The 17457-nt window shown below is 39.3% G+C and overlaps 1 protein-coding gene across 6 annotated transcripts in view; it reads right to left on the bottom strand.

Moving 5' to 3' along the window:
- The window catches only part of numb (NUMB endocytic adaptor protein), a 91932-nt gene that overhangs the window by 21671 nt on the left and 52804 nt on the right, over positions 1-17457 (bottom strand). For 3 of the 6 annotated variants that reach the window (XM_079633229.1, XM_079633232.1, XM_079633228.1), the window contains exons 4-5: positions 5731-5763; positions 2604-2678 (exon numbers count right to left, since the gene is read on the bottom strand). In XM_079633229.1, coding sequence (XP_079489355.1) covers positions 2604-2678; positions 5731-5763 — 108 coding nt within the window. The remainder of the gene's footprint in view (positions 1-2603; positions 2679-5730; positions 5764-17457) is intronic. The other 3 variants (XM_079633231.1, XM_079633233.1, XM_079633230.1) reach the window with 1 other exon arrangement.

The raw sequence follows: 17457 nt of genomic DNA on the forward strand, positions 1-17457 counted from the left end.
TTTCAAAAAGTTGACCCATGTGACTGGCTTTGTGGTCCAGGGTCACACGTCAATCCCTCTTGGCGGATGACGCAGAGGAATCTCTGACCAATAAGAGGACGTTTTACACACATGTGACTTGTATAAACACATTTTGGTACGCTTTGAAATGTTGCCTTGTGAAAAACTAACCAAACCAAGAAGAAAATGCAACATTGTAACACATTAAGCAAGCAAATGTATGTATATAGTAATTTTCTAAACAAATCAATGCAGTTCAAAGTGCTTTACAGGCAAAAAAAAAAAAAAACTACAACAAAACAATAGATAGTAGACCCATTAAAATATATAAAATGGCATAAAATAATTAAAAAAATAAGAAAAACATATGAAATATATTAAAAAACATTATAAGATATTACAGGAAGGCCAGACTAAAGAAACATGTTTTAATTTAGACTTAAAACTATCACTATTTTTAGCAGGTGGTACTTGATCTGGAAGGTTTTTCCAGACGCGAGGAGCACAGCGGCTAAAGCAGCGGATCTTTTACTCCTACTTTGTGGTATTATTAGTGATCTGAGGATTACAGGTTCATATACTGTAAGCATTGTTGAAAGATAGTCTGGAGCAAATCCATGCAATGCCTTGTAACCAATAAAAATGAAGCCCCTGTTTCGGAAGAAAGCACACGATCTACAGTCTGACAACAGCCCGCGTTCATCCGGTTATCACACTGTAAACAGGGATTCAAACTCATCAGGAGTGAAAAGAAGAGAAAAACATGAAATATCTTTAAAAAATCAGCTTTAAAATGTGGATTTAGGTTTTATTTTGATTTTATATTTTAAAACTACTTACTACTGTACTGTAAAATAGAAGGGGGAGCTTCTCTTTTGTTGACAACAGATTTATAAACAATTATATTTTTTTGTAGCCATCTGCATCACTAAAGGATTGTACATTTTAAAAGTCAGTTAGTGTCTTTCATTTCTTCATTACGTCTGTGCAGAGATCAGCGCTGGCTTTGGATGGACGGACATTATGATCACGCATGTTTAGCTCATTTCTTTGCTCAGTGTCACTGCTTGAGGAGACTGCTGTGCATAAACATCACATAAAAACAAACTGAACTGTGGTTATCTACTTGAGATGTTTGTCAGATGGTTTCAAACGCAGTGATATGGATTTTGTGCTTTGCCAGACTGAAATCCAGCAGGCCTTCATGCAGAGATGAGCAATGACTGGCTCACACCAGCAGGAGGCAGGAGAAGATGAATATGATAAGTGTGCATGAATATAGGAGAACTGCTTCATTCACCTAGTCCTCAAGTTGACTGACACACACACACACACACACACACACACACACACACACACACACACACACACACACACACACACACACACACACACACACACACACACACACACACACACACACACACACACACACACACACACACACACACACACACACACACACACACACACACACACACACACACACACACACACACACAATTTTCAATGAATGGGATCAAAGAATTAAAGGATGCAAGAGCATTATAAAAAGTATATCTACTGGTCAGTATAATTATTTAAAGTCCCCCTCTGGTCAATAATGTTATCCCTCAAAACTAATCTTTGATCACCCAAATGTTTTTTATTTTAAATTTTTTTTTTTATTGCCTTAAAAATAGCTTGAATGTAACTACACCCTTGACTCATTTAGTATATCCGGTTCTATGAATATGCAAATGAGCCCCGCCTCCACTCACTCCCTCAGCTCAGAGATCCACTTGTTGACGATCACACGTTGATCTGATTGGTTACAAGGTAGTTTGAGACGACAAACCATTTCAAACGTGTTTTTGAGACTGTCTTTGGTTCACTGCAGTTTTAAGCAGAAAATACTAAATATGTATCATATCAAAATATGAATTTACCCATGGTTTGTCTTAAAGCATACTATAAAACATCAAATAGACATATAAACGACATTAGAAGATGAATTTTCACCACAGGGGAACTTTAATGTCTTCTAAAGCCATACACACAGTACAATAGCTTTGTGTCGGCATTTACTAGATCTTGACATCCGCCCCATTTTTTTTTTTTTAAGTATTATTGAGATACTTAATAGCTATATATACATACATACATACACACACACACACACAAATATATTGAATATTTTTAGCTTTCATTTTAATTTTAGTTAAAAGTTTTAGTCATTTTGTTGTTTATTATTTAATTAAATCAAAAATAATTCACTTTTAGTTATTTTAGTACATCGAGTTAAACTAAATGACAATGAGAAATTTACTAGCTGAAACAATTTTTTGTATAAATATTTTATTTTGAATTAAAAAAAACATGGTTTTAGTTTTAGTTAACTATACTAATCCTGATGTGCACTGGCTCTCCCTGTTAAGTTCACACGACTCCATGACAAAACCTTTCTTTTGAATTGCATCTTTTCATTTAATCGGCCGGTCTGATTCACAAAACCAGTTAGGATGATTTCTAACTGCAGTGAGCAATGCTCTTCACTGTGATCATGTGTACTGCATTTATATGTAGTGTGGGATCTAGTGGACCAGTTTGGAGTCCTTCAGTACCTTTGTCTTGTCATCTACGACCCTCAGGCCATCCGCAGACACCTTGAGCACGGCTCGCACGGCCTTCTTACCCGCCTGTGTGGACACACACAACACACACACAATGAGAGATGGAGGGAAAAGACACTTAAAAGAGAAGAGAGTTGATTTTCACACAAGTTCCCATTGTTGAGGCCCTTCACCCTCCTCGACTTTCACACAAATGTACTTTCATCTACCAACAACACCTGAAAATAGAGAAAAGTTAAAAACATTGAGTTTTGAGAAGGTCACAGCAGTGTTAGAAGAAGCATGTTGGCGTAAACCAGAAAGAAAGAACAGAAGGTAAGCACTCAAACAAACACACATCCTGATTCGGGGAGCTGTGTGTTCACACTTACCTAAGTGCAGAAATTAGAAACACACACACACACACACACGAAAGGAAACAAAATGAGTTTTGTGACTCAGTTTGCACACACTCTTCTATTGCTCCAGGCATGTTTTAGGAGCAAACTAATCTATCAGTGGGAAAGAAAGTGGACACACATTCACACATGTTTGAGCCACAAACACACTCTATGCAAGAACACAAACACTTGAGCAAGGCACTGCAATTGTGCAATACTTCTCTGTTGCTGTGGCGGTAAAAGACCTCAGTACTTTTGCTGATTAATCCACATTCGTTGCTGCTCTGGACCTCTCGGTTATTGGTTATTATCAACAGTAGCCGCGTTTACATTACAGGTTTACGCCAAACTTTTGGGATGTTTTCTAAATGTCGATAAAAAACTATTGCGAAATGACACCGTTTCCATTAACCGATGTTATGCGACTAAAACTTTTTTCCTCTTGCGATGAGACCTTCCCAAAAATCATGGCAATGGATGTTGGTAGGTTTATGTATATCTCCGCCACGCACTAGACATTATTATTAATGGAAGGAGACGTAGGCGTGTTATTCAAGGACGGTCTTCGTTTCGCAGTCACACCCTGTGTCCTCCCGGTCAGAAGTGACCCGACACCTAAAAATGAAACTTCCTCCATCCCAGTAAAACCAATGCAATTTATTTTTGTTCTATAATATTTTTTCTTTTTAATTTTGTATTTTGAGAGAATTTTATTGAATGTATTAATATTTATACAATATTTATGGTCTATTTTTGCCATTGAAAAAATAAAATAATATATATATATATATATATATATATATATATATATATTATTGCAGTATTTTAGTTTAATATAGAGTCTAGGCCTTAAAAAAATGGTTTTAAAGCAGATTAGCACCCTCTGGTGAGAGTATGGAGAGAAAGCGTAGACCCATGGTAGATGGCATGCACAGCTCTCTATGGAGAGGCATGTGAATTTCCCAGCTGTTTATGGACACATGTACTTTTTTTTTTTTGTGGATTTGAATATATATATAAAAATAAAAAATAAAAATTGTGAAAAAAATAAAAATCGGTGAATTTTTGTGTTTTTGTATATTTCCCATTCATTTCCTATGGGGGTCATTTTTGACCGAAGGCCGAAATTGTGACCATTTTTTTTACGACCACTTAGCATGCTCGGATCATGACCTCAATTTTTTTTGTATTCACGTACCTAATGCCATAAAAATCACCAAGTTTCATAACTTTCCGATGAAGCTGTGACATGAGGTGTTTCTCCCTCATATCTGCTTCAAGCTCTTGATAAATGTGCCGTTTCTCTGCTGTTTAGAATCCAGTATCCCCGAAAAACTTTAGTTTGAGTTTAACTTGAGTTTAATGAAAAAAACTTTTCAAAGTCTTTAAATGCACAAAAACTGTTTTCATTGCAATTTAGCGAAATATTCCTTTTTCGAATTGCCTGAAAAAAAACCTCATGCGAGCGTAAAAACTTTTTTGCGATATATGTGAGTTTTTGTGAAATTGACTTGTGGGAATATTTTCAATTCGCAATTTCAATTCAAAAATTCTTTACAAAGATTTCTATCCCATTTTCTCTCTCATGACTTTTATGTTTTATGTGACAATAAAATAAAAATGTCTGTGTTTTATAGCTTAGCTATTTTTTGTATGTATTTTAATTTATTTTAATAATTACAAAACACTATGTGAATATTGTGCAAAAGTTCATTTATTTCAGTAATTCAACTTAAAAGGTGAAACTAATATATTATATAGACTCATTACATGCAAAGTGAGATATTTCAAGCCTTTATTTGTTATAATTTTGATGATTATGGCATATAGCTTATGAAATTTGGGGTTTTCATAAGCCCATTATCATCAGAATTATAACAAATAAAGTCTTGAAATATCTCACTTAGCAATGAGTCTATATAATATATTAGTTTCACCTTTTAAGTTGAATTACTGAAATAAATTAACTTTTGCACGATATTCAAATTTTTCGAGTTTCACCTGTAAAACTCAGCACTATTTTGCTTTATGTTAAAAGTTTTCATTCATATTATTGGCCCAAAAATTTTCATTAAAGGTATCCGCAAAACCCACTGTCGGTCAACCTCTACTCAAAGGATGGCGAGGTTTCTTTCCAATGTCTGTGACTTTAACCAACTAGCTCAGCCAGATTCTCTTCCATCATGTCTGTCGAGAAAACTGACTGCAGAAAAATCTTAATCTAATGGCCGCCATAACACACTTTGCAGCATGTACTTGTGTTTCAATAACAACTGAAAGTGCACATAATTCTAGGGCTGTAAACGATTAATCGCGATTAATCGAATCCAAAATAAAAGTTTGTGTTTACATAATATATGTGTGTCTATTGTGTATAATTATTTTGTATATATAAATACACACACATGCATGCATTTGAGAAATATTTGCATTTATATATACTGCATTTATATTTTTATATGATTTATATTATATATAAATAGAACTATTTTATATATAAATAAAAAAATTCTTAAATATACATGCATGTGTGTGTGTGTATTTATATATACAAAATAATTATACACAATACACACACATATTATGTAAACACAAACTTTTATTTTGGATTCGATTAATCGCGATTAATCATTTACAGCCTTAGTTCTGACGCAACAACATGTGAAATCAAGCTTGCATTAATGCACTTGCATAGAGTATATTTGTGACTGTACATAAATGCACACAGCAGAACTTACTTTTGCAAAGAAGCCCTTGAAGAACTTTCTGTCCTGGAATGGAGGGTTGGTAAGGGGATGTTGGTGGGAGGAAAAGGCAGGAGAGGGTTACAAATGAACTGAGACACAATGTCCTGTGAGTGCGTGTCAGGGCGGACTCTGGTTTAGGGGCTTTCGGGGGTTAAGAATGACACAGTTGTGAAGTATGGAGAGGATAAGAGGGGGAGATCACACTTCTAGCTCACCAATCAGGAGTCGGACTCACCACGTGTGAAGTTATTGGGTCTAGTGTTATTACTCCACTACGTGAGTTTGATTATTGCATTATTCTTGAAGGAATAGTTGACACACAGTGAAAAATGAGTCATTTACTCACTTAAGCTCTTTTTCATTCAGCGAAAGTGAACCAATGCTGTTCAGCTACACAAATAAGAAATGATAAAAGTAGACCATAAGGCTGCGACTAACAGTTTTTTCTCAATCAATTAATCTATAGATATATTTTTTTCCCGATTAATCTAACAATTAACGAATAATCTAACCTCTCTCAGTTATAATATGAAGTGTTACTTCAATGGCTAGTCATCAAAAATGCACATTTATTTTCAAAATGATCACATCAACTTAGAAAGTAATGTTAATGTAAATCTACATTGTTTAGTTTAATAGGTCTATATGCGCATAAACAGCTTACAACTCATGCCAAAAAGCAATAAATCTGATCAAATGTAAAAAAGAAATTTCTCAAATGAGAGCAATCGTGATTATAATTTTAGCAAAATAATTATGATTAGTTTTTCCATTATCTTGCAGCCCTAAGAGTCACGCTGATTACTTTTATGGTGCGTTTCACAGTTTTCTGCAGTTCAACAGCTTTGGTTTCTATTCAATTTCTTTGTATGGAAAAGAGCAGCATGAACAAATGAGTAAATATCTCATTTTGTGTGTCACATAAAGAAAAAGAAAATCAGGTTTGAGAGAGAGTGAGTAAATCATGACAGATTGTTCCTTGTTTCGTGTGAACTAATCCTCAAGGAAATCATGTTAGTGACGGCAGCAGCTTTGAGCAGTAGTTCATTAGGATTGCTTCTGATGACCTCGAGAGTTTCCATCAGAAGTGCCACAGGGACAGACCTCGGCTCCGGTGTTCACTAATCCCACACACACATCCCACATATGAGAGGAAAAAAATCACTCTTTGGCCACATACACACTAGAGCTATAATTGTTAACTAAAACCAAAAAACAATTTAAAAAAGGGAAGAAAAAAAAACGGTTAAAATATTTTCATGATTTGTCATCACAACTTTTTATCTTTTGTCAAATCAGCTTCGATAACTAATGTGAGAAGATAACATACTATTTTGAGTTTCTGTTTATTAAACCATTCTTCTTCATTGTATTAACTCAAATTTTTGATTACAACGAACTCAAAATTTTAAGGAAACAAAGATAACTTGCTTTTTTAAGTTAAACCAAAAAAAATGTTTTACAGTGCAGGTTTCCCTGGCGGTTAGCATTATCATTTCATATTTTAATTATCATTAAAACCTTATTTGATTACCGTGATTTGAAAAACTTATGGTAAATGATGTATGTCCAGCATTAAAGAAAGTAAAGCAACAGCATGCAGCTTAGGTTTCATTTTGTGTGAAAACATGGCGGAAGGCAGTGAAGTTTTACAACCTCTACAAACTTTTACAATCTTCACAGTCGAGTGCGGAGTGATTATAAGAATGTATGAATCGCATGACTGCATCTCTGATAGAAACTGACCGTCTTCATCTTCGTCTGTGTAGTGCCTAATAAAGTAGCGTTTATAAGTGCATCTGCTGTTCAATAAGCGCCACCTACTGTGAGAGAGGAGCATTTTTTATTTTGCGCCTGAAAATTGGGCTGGATTTTTTAAAACTAATTTATGGAAAATAATCTGATGTGCATTCTAAAATCTAAACAAGTCGTATAACAAAGTATCTCAAATAATTTACAGAGCAGATAAAATACCTATAATCCTTTATCATTTTGACTCGGTTTAAAAACGGTTTAAAGGCTGAAATGTGAGGTTTATCATTTTGTACAATTTTATTTGAACATGTCGTAGATAAACGTTATGTTGTAAGTATTTTGTTCACCTCAAATACGTCCATTATTGTTGTCAATATTATTATTTGAATGTTTATGCGGACAAAAAAAGCACATAGTGCTGCTAATTTTGTTTAAAATGTAATAGGTTTTCAATATAAAATGTGGCGAAATTATTTCAGCTTTGGGTGTCAGTACTTATTGAACATTTCCAGCACAATATCTTGATAATACTGATAACCGTGATCAGTATATCACTGTAATCGAGATATGAAATCTTTATACAGTTTCATCTCCACTTAAATAAAATAAATGCTAACTGAATGAAAATAAAATAAATAATAAAACCTTATTTTATTTCAGCTATTTGTCATATGTATTAAGAAAATGAACTAATAACTAATTATAGACGCATTAAAAAAACTAGTAACTAGTAAATAACAAAATGAGTAAACTTTTAACTGATTTTTTATTTAGGGCTGTAAACGATTAATCGCGATTAATCGCATCCAAAATAAAAGTTTGTGTTTACAAAATAAATGTATGTGTACTGTGTATAATTATTTTCTATATATAAACACACACACATTCATGTATACACTTAAGAAAAAAAATGTATTTATATATAAAATATTTATAATTTATATATAATATAAATTATATATAAATCTATATACAGTATATACATGCAAATATTTCTTATATATATATATATATATATATATATATATATATATATATATATATACAAGCATGTGTGTGTGTTTATATATATAAAATAATTATACACAGTACACACACATTTATTTTGTAAACACAAACTTTTAGTTTGGATGCGATTAATCGCGATTAATCGTTTACAGACAGATACACATGCAGTTGAATTCCTGTTCTCTGCAGCGTTTGGTTATTTATAGATATGAGTATGACAACTACATCTACAACTGTATTCACAAACTGCTGGCATCATGTTTCTTGTTTACAGATGCGTGACTCAAAAGGTTGCAGTGGTCATCATTCATGGAGAAGAAGGACCGACTGCTGTATTATGATATGCATGTGGGAATATTAACTGCATCAATGCATCCGACATTCCCCAAACTTTACCGTGTGTATGTGGCCTTTGTGAAACAAGAAGTGCACCATTCGCCAGGTCTAAGTCTCACTTCCTCATCTCCACTGACCTCATGTCCCTTAACTGAGGTTTGGACTTCAGTTCAAGTAATCTTGACCACCATAACCATTACATACTGACCCCACATCTTCAGTTAAGTGCACAGAGAGCTTAACAGAAAGAGGTGGAGGTTACATGTTAAGGAAAGATATGAGTTAAAGTTATGATTATGCTGAAGAGCATTTCACACGTTCATACACAGCCATAGAAGGAAAGCAATGCTCATTGGGTTAGAAAAGAGGTTTAAGGGGAGAGAGAGAGGATCAAGATGCTCTTAATGGCTCATGTGAACAAACCTGCTTGGAAAAAGAGAACATCATAATGCATTCACATCAGAACATATGCAAACAGATGGAGGAGGGCTGGAGTAATAACCGCCGCACTGACGCTAGAGAACATGCAGACCGTCGTAGACAGACATAAATACAAGATCTGGACATAAATAGAAACAGGAAAGAAAAATGTAAATGTCCCCCTTTACTGAAATCTGCAATCCTCTCTCAGAATCATTCTGCATTTCCACTGTTTTGAGGACAGTTGTCATAACAGTTCCTACATGACCAGCCCACGAACACTGAGGTCTGCTCAACAGTGTTGGTTAGTTCGGAGAATACACTGTCCGGCCAAAAAAAGTTGTGTTTGGATTCAAATAGTACTTAAAGGATTAGTTCACTTTAAAAAAAACTTTTGCTGATAATTTACTCATCCAAGATGTCCATGTCTTTCTTTCTTCAGTTGAAAAGAAATTAAGGTTTTTGATGAAAACATTTCTCCATATAATGGACGTCAATGGGCCAAGGTCCAAATGACAGTGTCAGCGCCGCTTCAAAGGGCTTTAAACGACACCAGACGATGAATAAGGGTCTTATCTAACGAAACGCTCGGTCATTTAAAAAATAAATAAAAAAGTTTAAGTTTTATAAGCACAAATGCTCGCCTTGCTCTGTTCTGTGATGCGCGTTCGTGACGTCACGTAATACGCAATTACTTTGAAAAGGTCACGCTTCACCGAGTCAGTGTTTACAAATGTGAGGAAGGAGGACCACACATATTCAAATGTCTTTGTGTCAGTTTATCGTTTAAAATGCCCATTGCGTGTGCGTATCCTGGTGTTGTAATATTAAAAAGCCTAAAAGAAAATTTTCGTCAGGACAGAAATGTTTGACTTTTCATAGAAGCGTGACCTTTTCAACGTAACTGCGTATTACGTGACGTCACGAACGCGCATCACAGAACAGAGCAAGGCGAGCATTTGTGCTAATAAAACTTAAACTTTTTTATTTATTTTTGAAATGACCGAGCGTTTCGCTAGATAAGACCCTTATTCACCGTTTGGTGTCGTTTAAAGCCCGTTGAAGCGGCACTGACACTGTCATCTGGACCTTGAACCGTTTGGGGCCCGTTGACGTCCTTTATATGGAGAAATGTTTTCATCAAAAACCTTAATTTATTTTCGACTGAAGAAAGAAAGACATGGACATCTTGGATGACATCGGGGTGAGTAAATTATCAGAATTTTTTTTTTTAAAGTGAACTAATCATTTAAGTGTTTATGACTAGATCATTATTGTAGTGATTATGTTTCTAGCATGCTTTATGTTTGGGAACAGTTCTTTTAACCCTAATTGATGGAGTGAGTAGCCTTTCATTTCTTAAACGTCCATGTAGGAAACACATCATGGCCATATTCCAGGAAGAAAAAAGGTTCATATTGTGAAAGAATGGTTGGGAGGAGCATGAAGATTCATTTTCACACATGAAACTCACAGACCCTAAATTCATTGAACGTCTTTGGGATGTGCTGGAGGAGACTTGCATTGTCAATATTAGATCTTGATGCACCTCTTGATGGAAAAAATATCACAACATTTATTTCCATCAAGGTCTACAGAAAACAGGAAGTACCAAGGTAGTTAACACAGAAGCTTAGAGGAGAAAACGATCGCCAACATGAATGGCTTAATCATTGAACAGAAAGGGTGCGTCTGATGGCATAACGCTAATGTCCTTCCCCTGAACTCCAACTTCCAGAGGTCAAAGATCATCAGCAAACACAAACAGAGGGACTAGAATCAGTGCGGAAGTGTGTGCTTGCTCTCATTCTTCTGAAACGTGAAGGTTAAACTCGGGATAAGAGTTCGGTTACAAAGCCTAGCAAGATAGAGCCTCACGACAACCCGCTTCTAACACAAAAGATCAAATCGAAGGACTTATCGCTTCATGGATACATCATCCGAATATGCATTGTGATGAACAACACAGTGAGAAAAAGAAATGTTATAAAGAGACCTGCTGCCTATAGAGCGCTTACTTAATTTCTTACTTAACTCACTTACTTGTGCTGCCTATTAAGGCACCTAATAAGAAAGTAGACTCATATGGGAATTGATAACATTTTATCAATATCAATAACACTGACGATTCTGCTTATCGATCCGATTCTTTAACGATTCTCTTATCGATTCCTGATAGCACTGTGTGGGGAAAAAGTAGTCATATGCTTTTTCGGCAAAAAAAACAAACAAGTGGTTTTATTTGTTTTAAAGCTTACACTTGAGTAAGCAAACTATAGCCTAATGTTTATGTAATTTATGTAATAAATGGAACCTTATTGTAAAGTGTTAGCGATTAGTTATACACCGATTCAGACGTCTCGTGAGTTCAGTGTTGGAAAGATCAGTTGTTTTAACCATTTATTAAAATGAATCGGTTCAAATGAGTCATTAGTTCGCGAATTGGACGTGTACGCGTTGTGTGATTATCCCAAAAGTTAGGACATCCCACAAGAATTGTGTCAACACGGAAAACATTTCATCACTGGATAATTTTTTTCGATGGTTCATAAAACTTAAAACCGGTTCTCGTTTCCCATCCCTACTCATATATATTACACTATATATATATACCAACGACCTGATCAACTCTATGCAAAGGAGATGTGTTGCACTGCGTGAGGCAAATGCTGGTCACGCCAGATACTGACTGGTTTTTAATATAGTCACCAAATGCAGACATTAGAGACATTACAGGGATTAGATCTTCACATGCAAGACACAAGCCTTCATATATGTGAAGTACGTTTATCATTAAGAATGAGAGCGCCATCTGGAGGATGTTGGGTGCAGTTAACACAGTAATGATAAACAATAAACACAAGTGGATGACATTAATAAAGATGAGCCTCTGCAGAGAGACATGGACTTCCTGGACACGGGTGGCAGGCTTCCAGTGAGAGGAAATCACATTACGTGGTTAGAAAACAGTCCTCACATCCACACACACACACACACAGATCCTGCCACTTCTCCTTTTAAACACACTTGATTTCGTGCTCCGGGTTACAGTGATGGTAACTTAATTAGTGTTGATTAGTAGTGGAGATAATAAGGTTTGGGGCTGTCTGAGCGAGGGTTTGAGTAGGTTACAGGGTCATGAGATATGACTTGTATGTTAAAGCTGCCTCTTTAAATCTTGTGTTAGGTTAATAGGCTGCAAGATTATTTGAAATTAAACCGAAATGGCAATATGGTGCCCGCAAAGGCTGTGATTAAATTAAATAAATATATGCGTGTTTCATAGTGAAGCGCTGCACCGTGTTCATTTGCACGCGAGCAGGTCATGACCCACTTCAGAGCGACTCGGTTTCACACTAACTCAATCTTTACATCTGCTCTGAGGTTGAGTCACTTCAACAAGCATTTAAGAACAAAACATGCACCAAACATAATCACAAACTTGTAATGAGAAGTGCTTATCAAAAAAAAAAAAAAAAAAAAAAACGATTTCAGAGATCCCTGCGGTTTTTCGCCAAAATAAAAGCTTGATGATTTAAAGTCTGAAAATGAAAAATGAAAGCTGTAAATATTAGTATTGCAATTTTACAGTTGTACTGTAAATACATTTATTATTGTATTCTTCTTCTTAAATGCATGTTTTTTAGTAGTAGTAATAAGAATAATCATGACTAATAATTTAGTCAAATATATATATATCACAACATTTAATCCTACAATCAAATCTAGCTTTCTTTAAAGGTGCAGTAAGTGATATCTGAGAATCATCATTGAACACTGTTGATGTCTGAAATCAACCCAAATAAACCCCCCTCCCTTCATTGCTCCGCCCCCAAAATGCATGAACTCTCTCATGAGTGGACACGCCCATCACTGCTGATTGGCTCACTCTCCCTCCTCCCCCATCATGAGTGGACACGCCATCTACTGCCGATTGGCTCACTCTCCCTCCTCCCCCATCATGAGTGGACACGCCCTCTACTGCCGATTGGCTCACTCTCCCTCCTCCCCCATCATGAGTGGATACGCCCTCTACTGCTGATTGGCTCACTCTCCCTCCTCCCTCATCATGAGTGGACACGCCCTCTACTGCTGATTGGCTCACTCTCCCTCCTCCCCCATCATGAGTGGACACGCCCTCTACTGCTGATTGGCTCACTCTCCCTCCTCTCACATCATGAGTGGACACGCCCTCTACTGCCGATTGTCTCACTCTCACTCCTCCCCCATCATGAGTGGACACACCCTCTACTGCTGATTGTCTCACTCTCCCTCCTCCCTCATCATGAGTGGACACGCCCTCTACTGCCGATTGACTCACTCTCCCTCCTCCCTTATTATGAGTGGACACGCCCTCTACTGCTGATTGGCTCACTCTCCCTCCTCCCTCATCATGAGTGGACACGCCCTCTACTGTCGATTGACTCACTCTCCCTCCTCCCTTATTATGAGTGGACACGCCCTCTACTGCTGATTGGCTCACTCTCCCTCCTCCCTCATCATGAGTGGACACGCCCTCTACTGCCGATTGACTCACTCTCCCTCCTCCCTTATTATGAGTGGACACGCCCTCTACTGCTGATTGGCTCACTCTCCCTCCTCCCTCATCATGAGTGGACACGCCCTCTACTGTCGATTGACTCACTCTCCCTCCTCCCTTATTATGAGTGGACACGCCCTCTACTGCTGATTGTCTCACTCTCCCTCCTCCCTCATCATGAGTGGACACGCCCTCTACTGCCGACTGGCTCACTCTCCCTCCTCCCTCATCATGAGTGGACACGCCCTCTACTGCTGATTGGCTCACTCTCCCTCCTCCCCCATCATGAGTGGACACGCCCTCTACTGCTGATTGTCTCCCTCTCCCTCCTCCCTCATCATGAGTGGACACGCCCTCTACTGCCGATTGACTCACTCTCCCTCCTCCCCCGTCATGAGTGGACACGCCCTCTACTGCTGATTGTCTCCCTCTCCCTCCTCCCTTATTATGAGTGGACATGCCCTCTACTGCTGATTGGCTCACTCTTCCTCCTCCCCCGTCATGAGTGGACACGCCCTCTACTGCTGATTGTCTCCCTCTCCCTCCTCCCTCATCATGAGTGGACACGCCCTCTACTGCCGATTGTCTCACTCTCCCTCCTCCCCCATCATGAGTGGACACAACCTCTACTGCCGATTGTCTCCCTCTCCCTCCTCCCTCATCATGAGTGGACACGCCCACTACTGCCGATTGTCTCACTCTCCCTCCTCCCTTATTATGAGTGGACACGCCCTCTACTGCCGATTGTCTCCCTCTCCCTCCTCCCCCATCATGAGTGGACACACCCTCTACTGCCGATTGTCTCACTCTCCCTCCTCCCCCATCATGAGTGGACACGCCCTCTACTGCCGATTGTCTCCCTCTCCCTCCTCCCCCATCATGAGTGGACACGCCCTCTACTGCCGATTGTCTCCCTCTCCCTCCTCCCTCATCATGAGTGGACAAGCCCTCTACTGCCGATTGTCTCCCTCTCCCTCCTCCCCCATCATGAGTGGACACGCCCTCTACTGCCGATTGTCTCCCTCTCCCTCCTCCCTCATCATGAGTGGACACGCCCTCTACTGCCGATTGTCTCCCTCTCCCTCCTCCCTCATCATGAGTGGACACGCCCTCTACTGCCGATTGTCTCCCTCTCCCTCCTCCCTCATCATGAGTGGACACGCCCTCTACTGCCGATTGTCTCCCTCTCCCTCCTCCCTCATCATGAGTGGACACGCCCTCTACTGCCGATTGTCTCCCTCTCCCTCCTCCCCCATCATGAGTGGACACGCCCTCTACTGCCGATTGTCTCACTCTCCCTCCTCCCTTATTATGAGTGGACACGCCCTCTACTACCGATTGTCTCCCTCTCCCTCCTCCCTCATCATGAGTGGACACGCCCTCTACTGCCGATTGTCTCCCTCTCCCTCCTCCCCCATCATGAGTGGACACGCCCTCTACTGCCGATTGTCTCCCTCTCCCTCCTCCCCCATCATGAGTGGACACGCCCTCTACTGCCGATTGTCTCCCTCTCCCTCCTCCCTCATCATGAGTGGACACGCCCTCTACTGCCGATTGTCTCCCTCTCCCTCCTCCCCCATCATGAGTGGACACGCCCTCTACTGCCGATTGTCTCCCTCTCCCTCCTCCCCCATCATGAGTGGACACGCCCTCTACTGCCGATTGTCTCACTCTCCCTCCTCCCCCATCATGAGTGGACACGCCCTCTACTGCCGATTGTCTCCCTCTCCCTCCTCCCCCATCATGAGTGGACACGCCCTCTACTGCCGATTGTCTCCCTCTCCCTCCTCCCTCATCATGAGTGGACACGCCCACTACTGCCGATTGTCTCACTCTCCCTCCTCCCTTATTATGAGTGGACACGCCCTCTACTGCCGATTGTCTCCCTCTCCCTCCTCCCCCATCATGAGTGGACACGCCCTCTACTGCCGATTGTCTCCCTCTCCCTCCTCCCTCATCATGAGTGGACACGCCCACTACTGCCGATTGGCCACAAGTGTGTTGTGGTGCTCACTCCGATCCACTTTCAACAGCGTTTTTCAGAAATCGCTTACTGAACCTTTCATTTAGCAATTTTAGTCAGAATATGGGGATCTTAAAAACATGAGTAGAGTAAATGACACAATTTTCATTCCTAGTTGAACTCTTCTTTTATTACTCTCTGTGAAAGCAGCTGTATGAGAGATTTGCACGCGAGCAGTTCATGACCCACTTCAGAGCGACTCGGTTTCACACTAACTCAATCTTTACATCTGCTGATTGGCTCACTCTCCCTCCTCCCTCATCATGAGTGGACACGCCCTCTACTGCTGATTGTCTCTCTCCCTCCTCCCTCATCATGAGTGGACACGCCCACTACTGCCGATTGGCCACAAGTGTGTTGTGGTGCTCACTCCGATCCACTTTCAACAGCGTTTTTCAGAAATCGCTTACTGAACCTTTCATTTAGCAATTTTAGTCAGAATATGGGGATCTTGAAAACATGAGTAGAGTAAATGACACAATTTTCATTCCTAGTTGAACTCTTCTTTTATTACTCTCTGCGAAAGCAGCTGTATGAGAGACTACGCCAGAATTCCCAGACGAGTGGGAGTTTATTCACAGAGCACGCAGACATCTGTGAACTCTGAACCTTCGTTTCTATGGACCGCACTGAGAAATAAGCAAGATCTTTTCTTTGACAGACTTTGTGAAATTAAATGTAAGAAAAAGAGACACTTCCTCAATTAAACCTCACAGAAAAGGATGGCCTTCGACAAGCAGCCCTCATTCTCTGACCTGAAGCACTAATGTGAAATGAGATTAAACAGAAGGTCAGACTAAGAAGATACGCAATTACTCCGGTGGAAAGTGACAAACATCACAACTCCATTTTCCCCTGAGCTTAACCTGGGCGGGGGCGTCTGAGGCCTTGTCAATGCGGGAAATAGACACACAGTGGATTTCCTTCTCCCTGAAGAATGGAATGTCTTCCGCTGGACGCTGCCGAGACCGGAAACTCACGCCTGTCCTTCTCCTGGTGGAGTGTGTGCTTACGTGCTGCGCTTTGAGGAAATCATAAGATACCTGTTCTGCTGACTCGGTGCCCAATGTGTGAAGCATTCGGGATAATGTGTTTACAAAACAAGTCACGAAACCACATCACTCCCATTCAAATCAGCAATGCTGTACACTGGCAGCAGCTTCCTATTTTTGTTGTGCTGGCAAGTTACGTCAGCCCTATTTTTTTTTCAGTCAGTGTGAAATTAAATTATTTTATTTTGCAAATGTGACGCTCATGATGACACAAATGCTAAATTGAACTGTTTTGAATGTTAAGTATGTTATTAAAACTGGAAAAACTGGTAAACAAAGACTATTGTGACTACAGGTTTGTGGGCAGGTTATGTAGTAACGCAACACCCTCGCTCAGCAGTCGAGCCAGTGGACATGCAGATGATTCTGACGGGTTGAGAGAGTGATACAGAGCTTTACAGCAATTACTTTACTTTATGATTATTGGCCAAAAACTTATATATACAAGAAAAGTTTGGGGTCAGTAAGATGTTTTAATGTTTTTGTCTCTTCTGCTCACCAAGGCTGCATTTATTTAAGAGAAAAAATACAGTAAAAGTGAAATATTATTACAATTTAAAATAATGGCCAAACAAAAAATATAC

Source organism: Phoxinus phoxinus (genome assembly GCF_949152265.1).
Source record: "Phoxinus phoxinus genome assembly, chromosome: 13".
NCBI lineage: Eukaryota > Metazoa > Chordata > Actinopteri > Cypriniformes > Leuciscidae > Phoxinus > Phoxinus phoxinus.